This window comes from Perognathus longimembris, chromosome 17, assembly GCF_023159225.1.
Source record: "Perognathus longimembris pacificus isolate PPM17 chromosome 17, ASM2315922v1, whole genome shotgun sequence".
NCBI classification, from domain to species: Eukaryota; Metazoa; Chordata; class Mammalia; order Rodentia; family Heteromyidae; genus Perognathus; species Perognathus longimembris.
The window spans coordinates 47,570,115-47,587,397 of record NC_063177.1 but is presented as its reverse complement, the minus strand read 5'-3'; the positions used below and the strand labels follow the sequence as shown (position 1 = coordinate 47,587,397).

At 45.8% G+C, this 17,283-nt stretch overlaps 1 protein-coding gene across 1 annotated transcript in view; it reads left to right on the top strand.

Annotated features, from left to right (window-relative positions):
- Positions 1-17,283, top strand: part of Fam20a (FAM20A golgi associated secretory pathway pseudokinase) — a 41,221-nt gene that overhangs the window by 10,872 nt on the left and 13,066 nt on the right. Inside the window, exons 2-3 of the mRNA XM_048367335.1 lie at positions 16,354-16,538; positions 17,020-17,070. Of these exons, the coding sequence (XP_048223292.1) occupies positions 16,354-16,538; positions 17,020-17,070 (236 nt within the window). The remainder of the gene's footprint in view (positions 1-16,353; positions 16,539-17,019; positions 17,071-17,283) is intronic.

Genomic DNA, 17,283 nt, shown 5'->3' with positions numbered 1-17,283 from the left:
GGGGGCTGACCTGCCACGACAGAAACATCTCTTACCATTCTTTGCATTCCACCGCACCCCCCCCCCGTCTCTGTCTCTGTCTCTCTGTCTCTGTCTCTGTCTCTCGGTCTCTTCTCTATCTCTCTGTCTCTGTCTCTCTCTGTCTCTGTCTCTGTCTCTCTGTCTCTCTGTCTCTCTGTCTCTGTCTCTCTGTCTCTGTCTGTCTCTCTCTCTCTCTCTCTCTCTCTCTCTCTCTCTCTCTCTCTCTCTCTCTCTCTCTCTCTCTCTCTCTCTCTCTCCTGCCTGACCTGGGGCATGAACTCAGGGCCTGGGTGCTATCCCTGAGCTTTTGTACTCAAGACTAGTGTTCTACCACTTTTGAGCACCATTTCTGGCTTTTCAGTAGTTAATTGGAGGTGAGAGTCTCAGGGACTTTCCTGCTGGCTTTGAGCCACAATCCTCAGATTTCAGCCTCCTGAGTACTTAGGATTACAGGCATAAGCCACTGACACCCAGCTTGATTCTCTTTTTAATCCATTTGCTACACATTCTAAGTTTCTGGAGCCCCATCTCAGAGCTCAAAAGCTGAAAACTAGCTCTGTGCATTTCTCTGATAACCTTGATCAGCCTCTAAAGCTGACAGATGTGTGGTTCAATGGGTCACATAAACAACATCATTATCCTTCCATATTAACAGAATGGTTTCTTCTTATCAGGTTTATAAGGGCTTATATCTTATAGCTATATCCCCAAAGACCATAATCTGCCCATTTTTCTATGGGGCATTTGTGATCCAGGTTCAAAATGCTTGTGATCAGAAATGTTTTGAGATTCAGTTTTATTTTTTAAGATTTAGGAAATGTGCATATACATAATGAGATTTCTAAGGGATGAGAGCCAAATCTAGACACAAAATTTATTTCCATTTCATATTCATCCTATGCATGCAGTATTTTTTTTTTTTTGCCAGTCCTCGGGCTTGGGACTCAGGTCTGAGCACTGTCCCTGGCTTCTTTGTGCTCAGGGCTAGCACTCTGCCATTTGAGCCACAGTGCCACTTCCACTTTTTTCTGTTTATGTGGTGTTGAGGACTCGAACCCAGGGCTTCATGCATGCTAGGCAAGCACTCTAGCAGTAAGCCACATTCCCAGCCCTAGTATTACTGTTTTTCTATGTGCCTTCATTTTAACTATGCTCTTCCATACAAAGTCCATTGTGGAAGTGATGTCATATCAACACTTAAAATGTTTTGTATTCCGGAGCATTTTGCATTTCAGATTTTTTTTTTAATTAGAGATGCTTTCCCTGGAATAACTGTTAGTGTTAATGCCACCCACATGTAGAGACATTTCCACTTCTGGGAGTTCCTTTTATTTTATTTTTTTATTTATTTATTTATATATATATATATATTTTTTTGCCAGTCCTGGGCCTCGGACTCAGGGCCTGAGCACTGTCCCTGGCTTCTTTTTGCTCAAGGTTAGCACTCTGCCACTTGAGCCATAGCGCCACTTCTGGCCATTTTCTACATATGTGGTGCTGGGGAATCGAACCCAGGGCTTCATGTATAGGAGGCAAGCACTCTTGCCACTAGGCCATATTCCCAGCCCCTGGGAGTTCTTTTTAAATGGTCTCTCATTGGCTCACCACTGAAAGGTTTGATCTGTGTCCTTAGGAAGGTGTGCGGGTTGTCCCTAAAAGTCCCCTGGACAATTCATATTTTAGAACAAAGCAAGCTTCCCTCAGTACCCTGGGCCAACTAGGATTCAGCAGACAGTGTGGAGGTCCCCTGGTGGAAACTTCTGGTAAAAATCACAGCTGCTGTCCTCACAGTGGGCCTCTGCAGAGATGGGAACCTCACAGAGAATGAGGTCTCCCCCACACACACCCCCCACCGGCTGGGGGCATAAGTCAAGTAGTACAATGGCAGCCAAGCTGAGCAAGCAGGAGGCCCTGAGTTCAAATACCAGTACCAATTATACATATATGCATACACACATATTATATAATGGATTTTCTACCATACATATTTCAGCCTTCCTAGCCCAGAGTACTGGGAGAGAACCCTTCCTCAATGGCACAGCCATTGCTGAATGCCTAGGCTCCTTGCATGTCCTGAGAAAGTTCTGGAAAGGGGATTCAATCACCATAACAGATTATCACAGGAGTGGAAGAATAGGAAACCTTTTTTTTTTTTTTTTTTTTTTTTTGCCAAAGGCCCCTTTGGAGATTTATAACCTCATTTTCAAAGGCCATACAAAATTATCAGTACAGGCTAACAGGCCTTAGGCAGCTGCCAAAAAACAAACACGTCCCATGTATATCCAATGATTTTGCGGGACTTAGATGGCCTTAGGACAGCTAGTCCCCATCTCTAAAAGCCATAGGTAGCATTTGTCATTTCACAGTTGTGAAGGCCAGCAGTCTAGGGGTCAGCAAGGCGGCCCACCGGCCCAGGCTCTAGGGACAATCTGGTCTTGGCCTTCCCAGCCCCTAGGGACTGATGGCATGAAAGCATGGCTTCCTCAGTGATACACCATTCCCATCTCTATTCCTTTGGCTCCATCTTCTTTTCTTCTTCTGTCCTTGTGTATCTGGTTTCTTCTCTATAAATCTCTCTTCTGTAAAGACATTTGACTTTGGATTTAGCACCACTTGGATAACCCAAGATGGTCTCAGGTTTAGATGCAATAACTTAGTTGCATCTCCAAAGACTTTCTTATCAACTGAGGACCTATATACGGGATCTGAAGATAAGGTCAAGGGACTTATTATAGGGGTGATCTTCCACTCAGACCACAATATTCACATTCTACCACAAGTATAAAGGATATGATATTCACTTTCTAAATAGATTTTAGTCCTTTGAATGAAAGAGAATCTTTTATCCAAAGTGTTAGATAATCTTTGAGACAGCTCATAAAATAATTATGAGATGTTGTGATATCAAATAAATGTAAAATGATACATAAAAGTGGGTCACAGCCAGGCATTGGTGGCTCAACGCGGGTCACCCTAGCTACTCAGGAGGTTGAGTCTGAGGATCATGATTCAAAGCCAGCCTAGGAAGGAAAGTCCATGAGAGTCTTCTATCTAATTAACCACCAGAAAAGTCAAAATTGGAGCTATGGCTCAGATGATAGAGTGCTAGCCTTGAGCAACGAATGCATCCAAACCCTGAGTTCAAGCCCTAGTATCAGTACAATAAAAAGAATAGTGAGAAAGTAAGGATACACGAGACCAATGAGGCCAAGTCTGTGGAACTTCTTGAAAAAAAAAAAAATCCATCTGTCAGAGTCAGCTCTGCCCAGGGAGAACTCCCAGGCATATTTACAGGGCAAAACACAACCAGAAGGGCAGGAAGCTTGCAATCATTTTGGGTAGTGACTCAGCAAAGGAATGTCTTCCCCTAAATCCCCCTAGAGCCACCACAGTGTGGTTCAAACACTGCCCTCCACCACATCCTCAGGGAGTTTCCCAGCGGAGGTTCTGAGTGCATTGTTCAGCTCCAGCCCAAGCCCCTGTGCCCCGGAGCCAATTCCTCCACCCACAGCCAAGCAAACTCCACACCACCCGGGCCTGGTGCTCGGGCGGGCGTCCTGTCTTGTCTAAGAGAGAAATGGAAAGCTTGGATATTCTATGGCCACCCTTCCTTCAGGACCCTTGCAGTTTTAACGGGTGCTGCTGGCTCATTCCTGAGTGACAGGCTCAAAGTCCCAGCAATAGCTGGGTGACAGCTGTGTCAAGGTTATCACTCAGGGCAGACAAGTGGACTTGGTAATGAGCTGAACGTGGAGATAAGAGCAGAAGGCTCTTTATGCAGGTCATGGAGTTGAACAGGAGAGGCAAGTGGACCCAAGCTCTGACCTCTGCTGGGAGGAGGGGAGGAGGGGGGAGTCAGAGGGCAACCCAGATTCTGCTCACATTACGTTTTTGGATGTGCTGAAAGGCACCCATGGATCATGAGTCATTCACTAGGCCAGGGAGTGTGGCTGCAAATTTGAAGGCTGGAAAAGTGTTCAAATACATTAGAACCCAGTGAAAATCATCGCTGCGCTCCTGTGGTTCATGCCCGCAATCCTAGATACTCAGGAGACTGAGATCTGAGGATCGAGGTACAAAGCCAGCCCAGGCAGGAAAGTGGGAGACTCTGATCTCCATTGAATCAGCCAGGAAGCCTGAAGTCGAGGTGTGGCTCAAATGGCAGAGTAGCAGCTTTGAGCAGAAAAAGCTAATGGTCAGCACCCAGGCCTTGAGTTCAAGCCCCAGTATGAGCATGTGCACAAACACACACACACACACACACACACACACACACACACACACAACCGATAACAAAAGGAACACCCCAGATCACCAAAGGAGAAGACATTCCGTTCTGTGATCAGCTGCAAACTTGTTTAAAGGTGAGCAAAGCCAGCCAAAAGTGAGAAGCTCAGATTTATAGCAATTGATCTGCAGCCCTTTGGTTTGGCAGTCACAGGGCCCAGGGTCTGCAGAAGCCACTGGGAGTTGGTGATATTAATGCTATTTTATCTGCATGCATAAGAATAAGCATCTTCTTTGCCCTGTAGGCAGGGGATTCTATGCCCCACTCCTCTGGAAGCATTATCCTCTCATGAAGGTATAAATTAGCAAGCAGAAGGGGCCAAGCATTGAAACCCACTAGAAATGATTGATTGGCTCATCTTTCTCTTTCATGTCTTCCTTTCAAAGGGGGAAATTCTTGCCAACCAAGAAGGGTTTCAAGTACTTTCTTCCTTTAAGTTCCGCTTTGATTGTGTGTGTGTGTGTGTGTGTGTGTGTGTGTGTGTTAGCATGAACTCAGAGCCTCGTGATCTTGCTTAGCTTCTTTCCTCAAGGCTAGCACTCAACCACTTGTGCCACAGCTCTACTTCCAGCTTTTTGTTGGTTAGTTGGAAATGAAGAGTCTCATAGACTTTTCTGCTCAGGCTAGTTTCGAACCATTGATCCTCTGAACTCAGCCTTCTGAGTAAGCAGGATTATAGGCATGAGCCACACGTACTCAGCTCCTGCTCTGATTTTATGATAGCTCCTCACATGATGTTAGTGCCCTCTTGTTTATTGGTTTATTTGGTAATAAGCTCACAGGACTATAAGCTCTTTAAAGATTATATCCGATTGAATGGTGACTCACACACACACACACACACACACACACACACACACACACACACGGGGAAAAAAAACCCTCACTGTAATCTTTCTTTCTGAACAGCGAACAGAGTAGCAGGCTCTGTGCTTCACCACCTCACTGTCCTTATCCTTAAAAAAAGAATCCATCAGAATTCAAATTGAGTTCCTGACAAACATCACTTTCTCTGAAGCCACTGTGAACAAGCAGAAAAGGCTTTGCCTTTTGGCTGTTTCCACTTTGTGGCCCTTGATTGCCCTAATTGGTAAGGCTTGGAAGAACCAGAATAATATAAAACATGAAAAAAATTAAACATCTTAGGAAATACACTTGTCATGAGTTCTACACAAATGTCAGTTCTTGGTCATGTTACATAAGATACAGTCCCCCTGCAATCCATTCCAACAGGCCATGGCAAAAGCCTTAGTTAGTGCTCCGGAAAGTATGCCTAAGGTCTAGTGTGCACTTTGCAGTTAGGTCGGGCCAGGCCACCGGCTCTAGCCCAATGGGATGCCAGCATGTCTGCCATAGGATTTGAGGAGCCGATCTTGTGCCCTCTTTTCTTTCCCAGAGAATCATGAAGATGACGTGGAGTTCTTGGCTGGTTCATCCAGCGGCCTCCCTGAGTCGGTCTGTGGAGAATCCCTACTGTTTGTCTACCATTGGACATATAGTGTATTTGGGATTTGAGCCCCTGGGGCTTAAGATACTATGGTTTCAGGATTCATTGGTTACTATAGCAGAGCCCAGCCTATCCTAACCAACGCCAGCAGTAAATGAGTACAGATCAACTTTTTAATTGAACGACTCAAGCATCAGAAAAAAATGGAATACTGGTTTCGTTGTTGCTGTGTTTAATCAAATCAAATGGGATTCTATATTCCCTTTCCTGGTAGATTGGCTTGCTATTCCATCTCTGTCGCCATGGAGTGCCTTTGCCCAATTCCCTTAGGGTGAATGTCCTTAACACACACCTGGGCAGCATGGTGTTTGAGCAGCAAGGGGATCTCCCTTTGTCATCACTTGGTCTTGGGCAGATGGATGGAACTGTTGCTTCCTTTGTCAGGATTAAGCACATGATTGCTGGCTGAGGCTGGGATTTCCAGCCCCCTCCCCTCCCCCGGCCAACTTTCTTCTCCTTCTATTGGAGGATCTTCATGCTGTCCCCCAATTTTAGGAAGAGTACTTCCTACTCTTTGTCAAACCCTGCCTACACTCCCCAGCATTGGCTTCAATGAGTCTAGATTCTCAAAGAAAAGAAATCCAGAAAAGGAGTTGAGAAAAGCTGCTTACCTGCCTAAACTCCCACCTGTTTCTAAATCTGAAATGCTTCTTGAGACAAGAAAATAGAACAGAGGTGGAGGAAATTCCAGGGAAAAAATGCATTCATATCTCAATAAATTATCCTTACTGTGTGGTTGGCTGCTCAAGCTGAGGAGGAAAATAGGCCAAAATTCACAATTACTTCTATTTGTAAGTCAAGTGGAAAAATGAACCATGCAAATTAGCACTCCCTCATAAGCCAAGGACTTGGAAGAACTTACTCTGGGTGAGCCACAAGGAAATGTATCCAGAAACCATGAAAATCATTGCCCCTAGCATAAGTCTCTTTGCGATCTCCTTCATTCAAATTCCCCTACATTCAAACCCTTCTCCCCACCAAATGCCTTTTCTTATGTAGTGGGAAGTAAGGCAAAGTTCAAATACTTTTTTAAACAAATATATACAAGTAAGCTTATTTGTTGGAGTCCTTGTTTATTGGGTATGGATTTGTGTGTATGTGTGTATACTGAGGCTTGAACTCAAAACCTGGATGCTGTCCCTTAGCTTTTCACTTAAGACTGTCACTGAACCACTTGAGCCATACCTCTACTTCTGGCGTGTTTTTTTTTGTTTTTTGTTTTTTGTTTTTTTGGCCAGTCCTGGGCCTTGGACTCAGGGCCTGAGCACCGTCCCTGGGTTCTTCCGGCTCAAGGTTAGCACTCTGCCACCTGAGCCACAGCGCCCCTTCTGGCCGTTTTCCATATATGTGGTGCTGGGGAATCGAACTAAGAGCTTCATGTGTAGGATGCAAGCATTCTTGCCACTAGGCCATATTCCCAGCCCTCTTCTGGTGTTTTTTGAGGGTGGTTAATTAGAGATGAAAATCTTGTGGCTTTTTCCTGCCCACGCTGACTTTGAACCTTGGTCCTCAGATCTCAGCCTACTGAATAGCTAAGATTACAAGCATGAGCCACTAGCACCCAGTTGGGGTGTAGATTTTTAAGTATCCTACATTTATTTGTCTATCTGCTTTTATTACTTTTTAGTCCAAAGTATTGCATATTTCTTATTTCTATATTCAGAAAAATTATAGAGGAGAGACTCCTATCTACCCAATGTCAGTGTCACTTGCTAAGAATGTCTGTGTAACACATATTTATGTTAGGATTGCACGGTGACAGCGTGAAAAGTACCCAAAGAAGGACCACAAAATGGATCAATAGTGCATCTTTTGCAAGTAATACCTGTGCTAGTGTTTTATCAATATGCTTGTTGGATGGGTATGCATCTGACAACTAAAATACCTGCTGACTCCACATTCGTTGGGATTTCTTTTGAACAATTAAGTTACATTTTTAATTTTTGCTGTGTAGAAGATATGGAAAGACTATAAGAGGCCCTGAGGAAGGATTTTTTATGCTGTCTGTGGAAAATATTAAATTGCACAGGCTCCAAAATCCATCATAGCAATTTCCAGGCTGTCACCAGAGGATTGTGTACTTTATTTCCTCATGCTTCCATGGCTCCGGCCCAGGATTTCTAACTTTAGTATTATTACTGACATTTGGAGATGAATTCCTTCCCACTGGGTTCTTCTGTCCTTCGCATAGTAGGATTTTCACAGCAGCTCAAAGCGCTCCTTCTACCAACCCTGAGGACCACGAGTGCCTCTAAACATTGCCAAATGTCCCTGAAGAGCTGAAATCACCCTTTCTGGAGAACCATGGGTCTACAGCAGGAAGGCAATAGCCCTATGAAAAAGAAATTGTCTGAGGCGGGACCTAGAAATAGACCATGGCTGTGAGACCACTACCTTTGAGGCTTCACATCATGGCATGTTCTGGAACCTACTTCATATGTCCCATAGGAAATGGCCCCGGAACAGAGGCTTGAATGCAGAGCTTCTCAGAGCCTCAACTGTCTCCCTGTGTTCTGCCACTCTCCGAGAGAGTCATGCTTCCCGCCATTCTCCACGATCATTTGTGTGGAGCTAATAAGAATTCTGAACCATTTTTGCTTCATAGCTCAATGCTCAGGCCTAGAATCTGAGAAACATGGCCTAGTTAGCAAGGACCTGCTAGTTCCCTAATGTGCTTCAAGGGATCCCCACACGCCAAGGCGAATCCTTTTGTTCTCCTCCAGGGGGTCCAATCTACCCACAGCTTCAGCCATCAGCCCCAAAAAGTTACTGCAGAGGGGAAGTCATGGGGTTGCTCACCGGAAGTCATTGTCCCAAACTTTGGAGTGTCCCTCCTCCCAGTCTGCTGTAGTCATCTTGCTCAATCTGGGGCCCTCTGGATTTAGGTCTGTGAGCCCCTCTAATTAGGGTCTGAGTGAAATGGTAATGTCCGGCACATTGATGAGAACATGAAAAAGGAAGGAGTTACACTTCGGATCACGAGGATTCCTCATTCCATCTCAGATGTCTGCATCAGTTGAATAAGTTACTTTAATTTTTTTTTTTTTGCTAATCCCCAGCTACAGGTAATGAATATTTTCTAGGGCACCCTTTACCATATGCCTGCAAGACGTCTACAATAAGGCTTTCCTTACCTGGACTGACTCTTCTCACAGCACCTGGCTCACACCTGTGATCATAGCTACCTAGGAGGCTAAAATCTGAGGGTTCCAGTTCCCAACCAGCCCAGGAAGAAATGTCTGTGGGACTCTTATCTCCAGTTAATCACCAAAAAGCCAGAAGTAGAACTATGGCCCTAGAGGTAGTGTGCTAGTCTTGAGCAAAAACAAACAAAAAGCCTCAGGGACAGGGGCTGGGAATATGGCCTAGTGGCAAGAGTGCTTGCCTCCTACACATGAAGCTCTCGGTTCGATTCCCCAGCACCACATATATGGAAAATGGCCAGAAGGGGCGCTGTGGCTCAGGTGGCAGAGTGCTAGCCTTGAGCGGGAGGAAGCCGGGGACAGCGCTCAGGCCCTGAGTCCAAGGCCCAGGACTGGCAAAAAAAAAAAAAAAAAAAGCCTCAGGGACAACACCTGAGCCCCAAGTTCAAGCCCCAGAACTGGCATGCACAAACATGCACACACAGTTTGTCCCAATGCAACTAAACGCAACTGAAGGCAAGCCTTAGATTCCAATGAGCTAGTGATATTCAAAATCATAGCCTGATGTCTGGTCATTCCTAACTCTTTTGCTATGTATCCTTCTAGACCTGATGTAGCTCATGGAGTTATCTTAGTTAGAAAGCTGCCCTTGAAGACAATCTGGAGTAAAGTAATATGAGGAAGGCCAGATTCTTATGAGGAAGCATTGATCAATGGGCACTAAGTTATAGTTAGATAAAAAATAGAGGTTCCTACAAATTGCAGTTAGGTAACTATAGATCATGATAATATGCATTTCAAACAGCTAGAAGAAAAGGTTTTGTATGTCTTCAGCATAAAGAAAATAATAAATGTTTGAAGGGATAGATATGTTTACCGTGGTTTGACCATTATGTAATATATAGATAATGTATGTATCAAAATATCACATGGGGGGCTGGGGATATAGCCTAGTGGCAAGAGTGCCTGCCTCGGATACACGAGGCCCTAGGTTCGATTCCCCAGCACCACATATACAGAAAACGGCCAGAAGCGGCGCTGTGGCTCAAGTGGCAGAGTGCTAGCCTTGAGCGGGAAGAAGCCAGGGACAGTGCTCAGGCCCTGAGTCCAAGGCCCAGGACTGGCAAAAAAAAAAAAAAAAAAATCACATGGTACCCCATAAATACCTAAAACTGTTTGTGCTTTTATATATCTATGAAGAGATAAACTTATAGCCACGTGCTGGTGACTCACCTAGAATCTTAGCTACTAAGCAGGCTGACATCTGATCACAGTTCAAAGCCAGCCCAGTCGGGGAAGTCTATAAAACTCTTATCTTCAATTAACTACTTTAAAAAAAAACCAGAAAGAAGGATGTGGCTCAAATGGTGGGATGCTAACCTTGAGCACAAAAGCCCAGGGACAGCATGTAGCCCCAAGTTCAAGCCCCAGATCTTGCACAAAAATAAATATAAATCAATATATAAACTTAAAGAAAAAGGAATAGCATATTTGTCTTGAGTTAAAAATCCATTAAATTAGCCCAATACTGGTAGCTCATACCCATAATCCTAGCCACTCAGGAGTCTGAGATCGAGAGTCACAGTTCAAAGTCAGCAGGAGCAGGAAAGTCCGTGAAACTCTTATTTCCAATTAACCACCTAAAAGCCAGAATGAAGCTATGGATCAAGGGGTAGAGTACCATCCTTGAGCAAAAATGCTATGGGACAATGTCCAGAACCTGAGTTCAAGCCCTAGAACTAACACACACACACACACACACACACACACACACACACACACACACGCTCCTTGAAATAGGTTTTAGCCCACCAAAATGAAAAATATATTCAAACCCCAGTATCTGCATCTGTTAGCAGTAGTGAAGAGCTTCCAGATTATTTTTATGATAAATAGAAATACTTTCTGAGTGCAAGGTGCTGAGTTAGGTTTTATAAAGGGAGGGGAGGACACGAATGAACAAGACATTGCCTGTGCCCACTACCTGTTAAGAGAAGCAACAATTGTGTCTAGGTCACCATTACTCAAAACCTGGTCAGAGATGGAAGAAATGGAGGTGGCGTGGAAACATGAGGGAGAGAGAGAGTGTGTGCGCACATGAGCAAGACAGCACGCCTGTCTGGTTGGGGGACTAGAAAGGATTCAAAGAGGATGATCTGTGGGAGTTTGGCCCTGAAGACTGGGAAGGCCTGGTGGGGAGGAAGGTGTGGAAGAAGGCATTCCAAGATGAGATGAACGACGAACAAATGCCATGAGTCAGAGAAGAAAGTCTGCACAGATGGGACTCAGAACCTAGGAGCAGGGCTGGGGATATGGCCTAGTGGCAAGAGTGCTTGCCTCAGATACATGAGGCCCTGGGTTCAATTCCCCAGCACCACATATACAGAAAATGGCCAGAAGGGGCGCTGTGGCTCAAGTGGCAGAGTGCTAGCCTTGAGCGGGAAGAAGCCAGGGACAGTGCTCAGGCCCTGAGTCCAAGGCCCAGGACTGGCCAAAAAAAAAAAAAAAAAAAAAAAGAACCTAGGAGCAGGGCATGGCTGGCTATGGGCATGGGAGGAATGGGACCACAAGGTGCTCACACTCAAGTTCATGGACGAGGAAAGGCTTTGTAGGAGACACATAGTTGGAGCTGTGCTTTGGGCAGTTAATGTGAAACTCAAAGTGAAGGACTAGAAAGGAATTGGACATCTTTTGAGAGGGTGTTCCTATATTCAGGTAAAAAAGGTTGCATTAAGATACGGGCTTCAGGAGGCAAAGGAAAAAGGAAAAGGTGGTGGATATAAACATGCAAATGGTTGTTCTGTCTCCATAGTGGGTATACGCATCATTTTTCTTATTTTTGCATGTCTATGTATTCTCTAGAAAGTTTAGAGTAAAATTTATTGCTCTTAAAAATCAGGAAAAATGGGGCTGGGGATATGGCCTAGTGGCAAGAGTGCCTGCCTCGGATACACGAGGCCCTAGGTTCGATTCCCCAGCACCACATATACAGAAAACGGCCAGAAGGGGCGCTGTGGCTCAGGTGGCAGAGTGCTAGCCTTGAGCGGGAAGAAGCCAGGGACAGTGCTCAGGCCCTGAGTCCAAGGCCCAGGACTGGCAAAAAAAAAAAAAATCAGGAAAAATTAAGAGATCTATTTTTTTTTTAGTTAAAGGTAAGGAGGGTTATATTGCCAGGCACTGGTGGCTCATGCCTATAATTCTAACTCCTCAAGAGGATGAGATCTGTTTTAAAGCCAGTCCACCCAAGCAGAAATGTCTGAGACTACTATCTCCAATTAAATACAAAAAAATAAGATAAAATAAAATCCAGAAGTAGAAATGTGGCTTAAGCAGTAGAGCACCAGCTCAGGTACAGCACCCAAGTTGTGGGTTCAAGCCTCAGTACTGGCACAGAAAGAGAGAGAGAGAGAGAGAGAGGAAGGGAGGGAGGGAGGGACGGAAGGAGAGGGGGTGTAGGGAGGGAGAGAGAGAGAGAGAGAGAAGAGGTTGTGGATATAAAACTACAGGATTTGAAAGGCAAAGGAATCAAAGATGTCTGCCCTTTGCAAACCAGTGTTGAAAGAGAACACAGAGAGGTCTCGACTTCCCCTTCGGGTTCTGTCTCTGCATCTCTACTCCATCAGCTCTCAAGGTACTGTTGTTTTGCGATCTGCCTGGTCTGGTACCAACATTATTTCAAATGGTGTGACACCCCCTCCCCCCACTGCACACGGGTCTGTAAATACAGTAAAGGCATCCATGCCCTACAACCAAGTAGGGGACAAGGTACCGGTCCAATCCCTGCCATTTCCTCGAGGAAATCCAGTGCAGGACTGGTTTTTCAGCCCTGAACCTCAGTGACTGTAGAACCTGCCCAGACCTCTGGGAGCCTTCCAGACCCTCCCTGATCCCTGAGTCACAGCCCTCGCCTGCCTAGTCTCGCAGCACCTGGCTAAGTTAACACCACACCCCAGGGGCTGTGCCCTCAGAGCCCTGGAAAGGAAACAGTGCACAGGTCGCCATCCTCAGATCCCGGTATCCTAGGAAACAAATGAGAACCCACTCTCTTCACTAGCCCACCTGAGCTTCACCTGCACATCTGTGCCCACAGACGCACCCTCCTGCGTCCCAAGCCCAGACCTCTCTTGCTAAGCCTTCTGATTGCACACAGATAGACCACAGACAAGCTAGGGCGGAACTCCGAGGTCCCCTGGATGGTCCGCCACCTCACAGACTTGCCAAGACATGCAAATGGCAGACTCCACCGCAGCCGTGTGACAGAGCTGTGCTTGCCTTCCTATGGGACAGTCTGAGGTATTTTGCACTGGCTTGCAAAATGGGTTGTTGCTCCATGACTAAGCCAGGTGCCGGTGGCTCACACCTGTAAGCCTACTTACTCAGGAGACTGAGAGCTGAGGATCAAAGTTTGAAGCCAGCCAGGATAGGAAAGTCTGTGAAACTCGAATTTCCAATTAACCCCCCAAAAAGCAGGAAGTGAAGGTGTGGCTCAAGTGGTAGAGCACCCAAAGCTCAGGAACAGCCCCTAGGCCCTGAGTTCAAGCTCCAGAACTAGTACTCACACACACGCGTGTGTACACACACACATACACACACACACACTAAAAATACCACCAATTACTGGATGCCTATTTTTTCGGCTGGATTTACTGCGCTTAACACTAAGGGATACAAGGAGGTTGATACAAAGAGCCTCATTTTCCATAATAGGGAAATTGAAACTTGGAGGGCTTAAATTCCTTCTTAAGAATATAACCAAGAGTGGTAGTGCATGCCTATCATTCAGGAGGCTGAGGCAGGAGGCTTATGAGTTTGAATCCAAGTATCTTGCGCTCCATAGTGAGAACTTGTTGGAGAGGGTTTTGCCATGTGGCCCAGGCTGGCCTCCTAATTCATGACCTTGCTAAATTAAAGACAAATTTGCCCACCATAGACAAGAACATGCATCTTGTACAGCAGTTGGACACCCATGGGATTCTGTTGGATAGCAACAAAATCTAGTCCATCTTCCATCCTCTATGGCATCCCAGTGCTACAAGGCAAAGCTGGTCCTGGCCTCCCCTTCTATGTGTGCATTCCTAATTTGTTCTTGTCTGATTTGCTGTATACCACTCCATTCCAACAGGGATCTAACTGTGTCACTGTGATCAATCACCAATCACAGATTCCATGTTTTGCTTTGATGCTATTTATTCTTTATTTGGGAGAGTCAAAGCACAGGTCTTGCTTTTGAGATGAGGGGGCTAGAGCTGGTTCTGGAAGGATTTATGAGGGTGAAGACAGCTGTTAGAAATGAACTGAAGTCTTGGGAACTTCCCCAGGAAAGGATCGAGGAGTTGAAAAAGAGTGACTCTACAAATGATGATGTGGCATATATCATGTTCGCTTTCTCATAAAAAGAGATAAAGGAAGTGGTTTTGCCTGGTGAAGGGGTGTGCTTGTAGTGCATGCCTGTAATCCCAGCACTCAGGAGTCTGAAACGGGAAGATCATGAGTTGGAAGGCAAACCTTCTCCAACATGACTGATTTGAAGCTATCTATCCAAGCCTAACTCCACATCTCCCTGTTTATTGCCAACTCAGAAGCAAAGAGCACTCAAGCAAAATGTCTGCAAGAAATAAATTACTCGTGGTGGCGCTACCTTAACCAATTAAAAATATTTTTTTAAAAAAACACAGAACCTGGGCTGGGGATATAGCCTAGTGGCAAGAGTGCCTGCCTCGGATACATGAGGCCCTAGGTTCGATTCCCCAGCACCACATATACAGAAAATGGCCAGAAGCGGCACTGTGGCTCAAGTGGCAGAGTGCTAACCTTGAGCGGGAAGAAGCCAGGGACAGTGCTCAGGCCCTGAGTCCAAGGCCCAGGACTGGCCAAAAAAAAAAACACAGAACCTAACAAAGTGGCTCTGGGTTGAAATCCTAGCTACTTGACAGGTAAAGATTGGAGGAGCTTATAGTTTGAAGCCAGCCAAGAAAAAACAACATTAGTGAGAACTTACCTCAATCAGTAAAATCTGGGGGCAGTGGTACATACTTAAGATTCCACTTAAGACCAGGTACTGGTGGCTCACACCGGTAATCGTAGCTAATCAGGAGGCTGAGATCTGAGAACTGTGGTTCAAAGCCAGCCCGGGCAGGAAAGTCCATGAGACTCCTATCTCCCATTAATCACAGAAAAAGCCAGAAGTGGTATTGTGGCTCAAGTGGTAGAGATTTAGCCTTGAATCAAAGGAGCCCAGGGACAGCACCCAGGCCCAGAGTTCAAACCCCAGGAAAAAACCCCCCACAAGATCCCACTTAAGCAGAAAGCATAAGAGGATAGTAGTCCCGACCAGCTCAGAGATATAAAACCCCATCCAAAGAAAATATATTAAAGCAGAAAGGACTGGGGTCGTGGTTCAAGTGGTAGAGAGCTTGCCTAGCACACACAAGGCCTTAAGTTCAAATCCCTGTACAGCAAAAAATTAAATAAGTAAGTAAAAGTGGATAAGGAGGATGCAAAAACAAACAAACCACTCCACCTCAGGAAGGTTGTCATCCTAGCTCTGAGAAATGCAGAGTAGACAACAAGACCATCTATTGCCACCTCATAGTAAATGTGAATGCTTGAAGAAGCAAGAGGCCTGGGCAGGAGTTCCACTCAGTCTGCTGTGTGTAGCTGGCCCACATCTATTAGTTATCAACTCTTCTTAAGAGAAGCCTTACCTTGCTCCCATCTTCTCCCCAAACCCAGCCCCTCCAGGACTACGTCTCCTCCTTCTTCACTCATGTTCTGTGTCTGCTCTGTTTCGGGGCAAATGATTGGCTAAACGACCTTCCACTCTGTTCAGCAAAGTCACGGGAGAATTCAACAGTCACATAGCTTTAGCATCCAAAAAGCCCTGGGAAATTACAGCCTGGCTAGACTTTTTATTTTTGGTTTTTTGGGTTTTTTTTTTAATAAAAATAAATGTTTAGAAAAAAAAGGAAAGGAAAAGTTGAAGCATACAGACCTATTCAACAATTGGCCTTTTCCCTTGATTTTCACTAGATGTGGTCTAAAGTATTTAATGTGGGTCACTTTAAATAATGATACACAGAGTACAGAGTAGGAATCCGTCTTTGCAGAGGTGAGGGGTGGGGGATAGCTGGGTGCAGATCTCTGCTGTTGACCTTTAGGGGCTAGGTAAGCTCCACTCCCCTTCCCTTGCCTCCTAAATTGGACTCTTAGCAACTGTCTCTGTGATGTCAGGAGCACAGTACAAAGCCTGCTGTATCAGCTGTTCCATGGGCTTGGTGAACAAATGAATGAACAAATGAGTGAATGAAGTATCAAGACATGTTGTTTTGCTGGTCTGTGCATTCTTGTTCCTTCCATTTCAAACAACCCCACTCTCTCTCTCCTGGTTCTTTCAGACGACACCGGATGTACAGAGAGCAGTTGAACCTCACCTCCCTAGACCCCCCACTACAGCTCCGACCCGAGGCCAGCTGGGTCCAGTTCCACTTGGGGATCAACCGCCATGGGCTGTACTCCCAGTCCAGTCCCGTGGTCAGCAAGCTCCTGCATGACATGAGGCACTTTCCCACCATCAGCGCCGGTGAGGTTCAGAGACCAGGCAGGGTGCACACAAAAATGCTTCAGGCCCTTGCAGGCCGTGGGGGTGGGGGGGCGGGGGGGCGACTAGTACACATTGCCACCAACACCTGATAGGCAGAGTAGCTAGAGAAAAGTTTCTTCTGAAAGAGATCTTATAAACGTCATCTCATCAAATCCCACCATAGCGAAAAGAGGAGATTCTGCATACCCAAAGAAAGGTGATTGCTATTATTTACTGGGTGTTACTTCTGAGCAAGGCATAGGTGCTATTATCCAATGTCCTCACAGTGTGGACATTATGGGTACGTGTGTGTGCATGTGTGTGTGTGTGTGTGTGTGTGTGTGTGTGTGTGTGTGTGTGTGTGTGTGTGTACTGGGCTTTGAATTTAGGGCCTCGGCACTGTCCCTTGGTGAATGCTTCAGTGACTGGCTCTTCCAGGAGCATGATGGGAAGTTCTCACAGCCATTGTTCTCCTTTGCAGATTACACTCAGGATGAGAAAGCCTTGCTGGGGGCTTGTGACTGCACACAGAGTAAGTGACTAGACTCCGCCTCTACCCACTCTCCATCCTGTCACAGTCACGTGACACTTGCTGGGGGAGTGGCAGGCGCCTCCTGCCTCATGCATGAGAACTCAACACACGTGCACGCGCACACATGCACGGAGGAAGAAGAGGCATTTGAAAGGAGCTCTGGCATAGGCCCTTCCTGATCCAAATGTGGTCCAGGGACAGTGTCATCAGCAC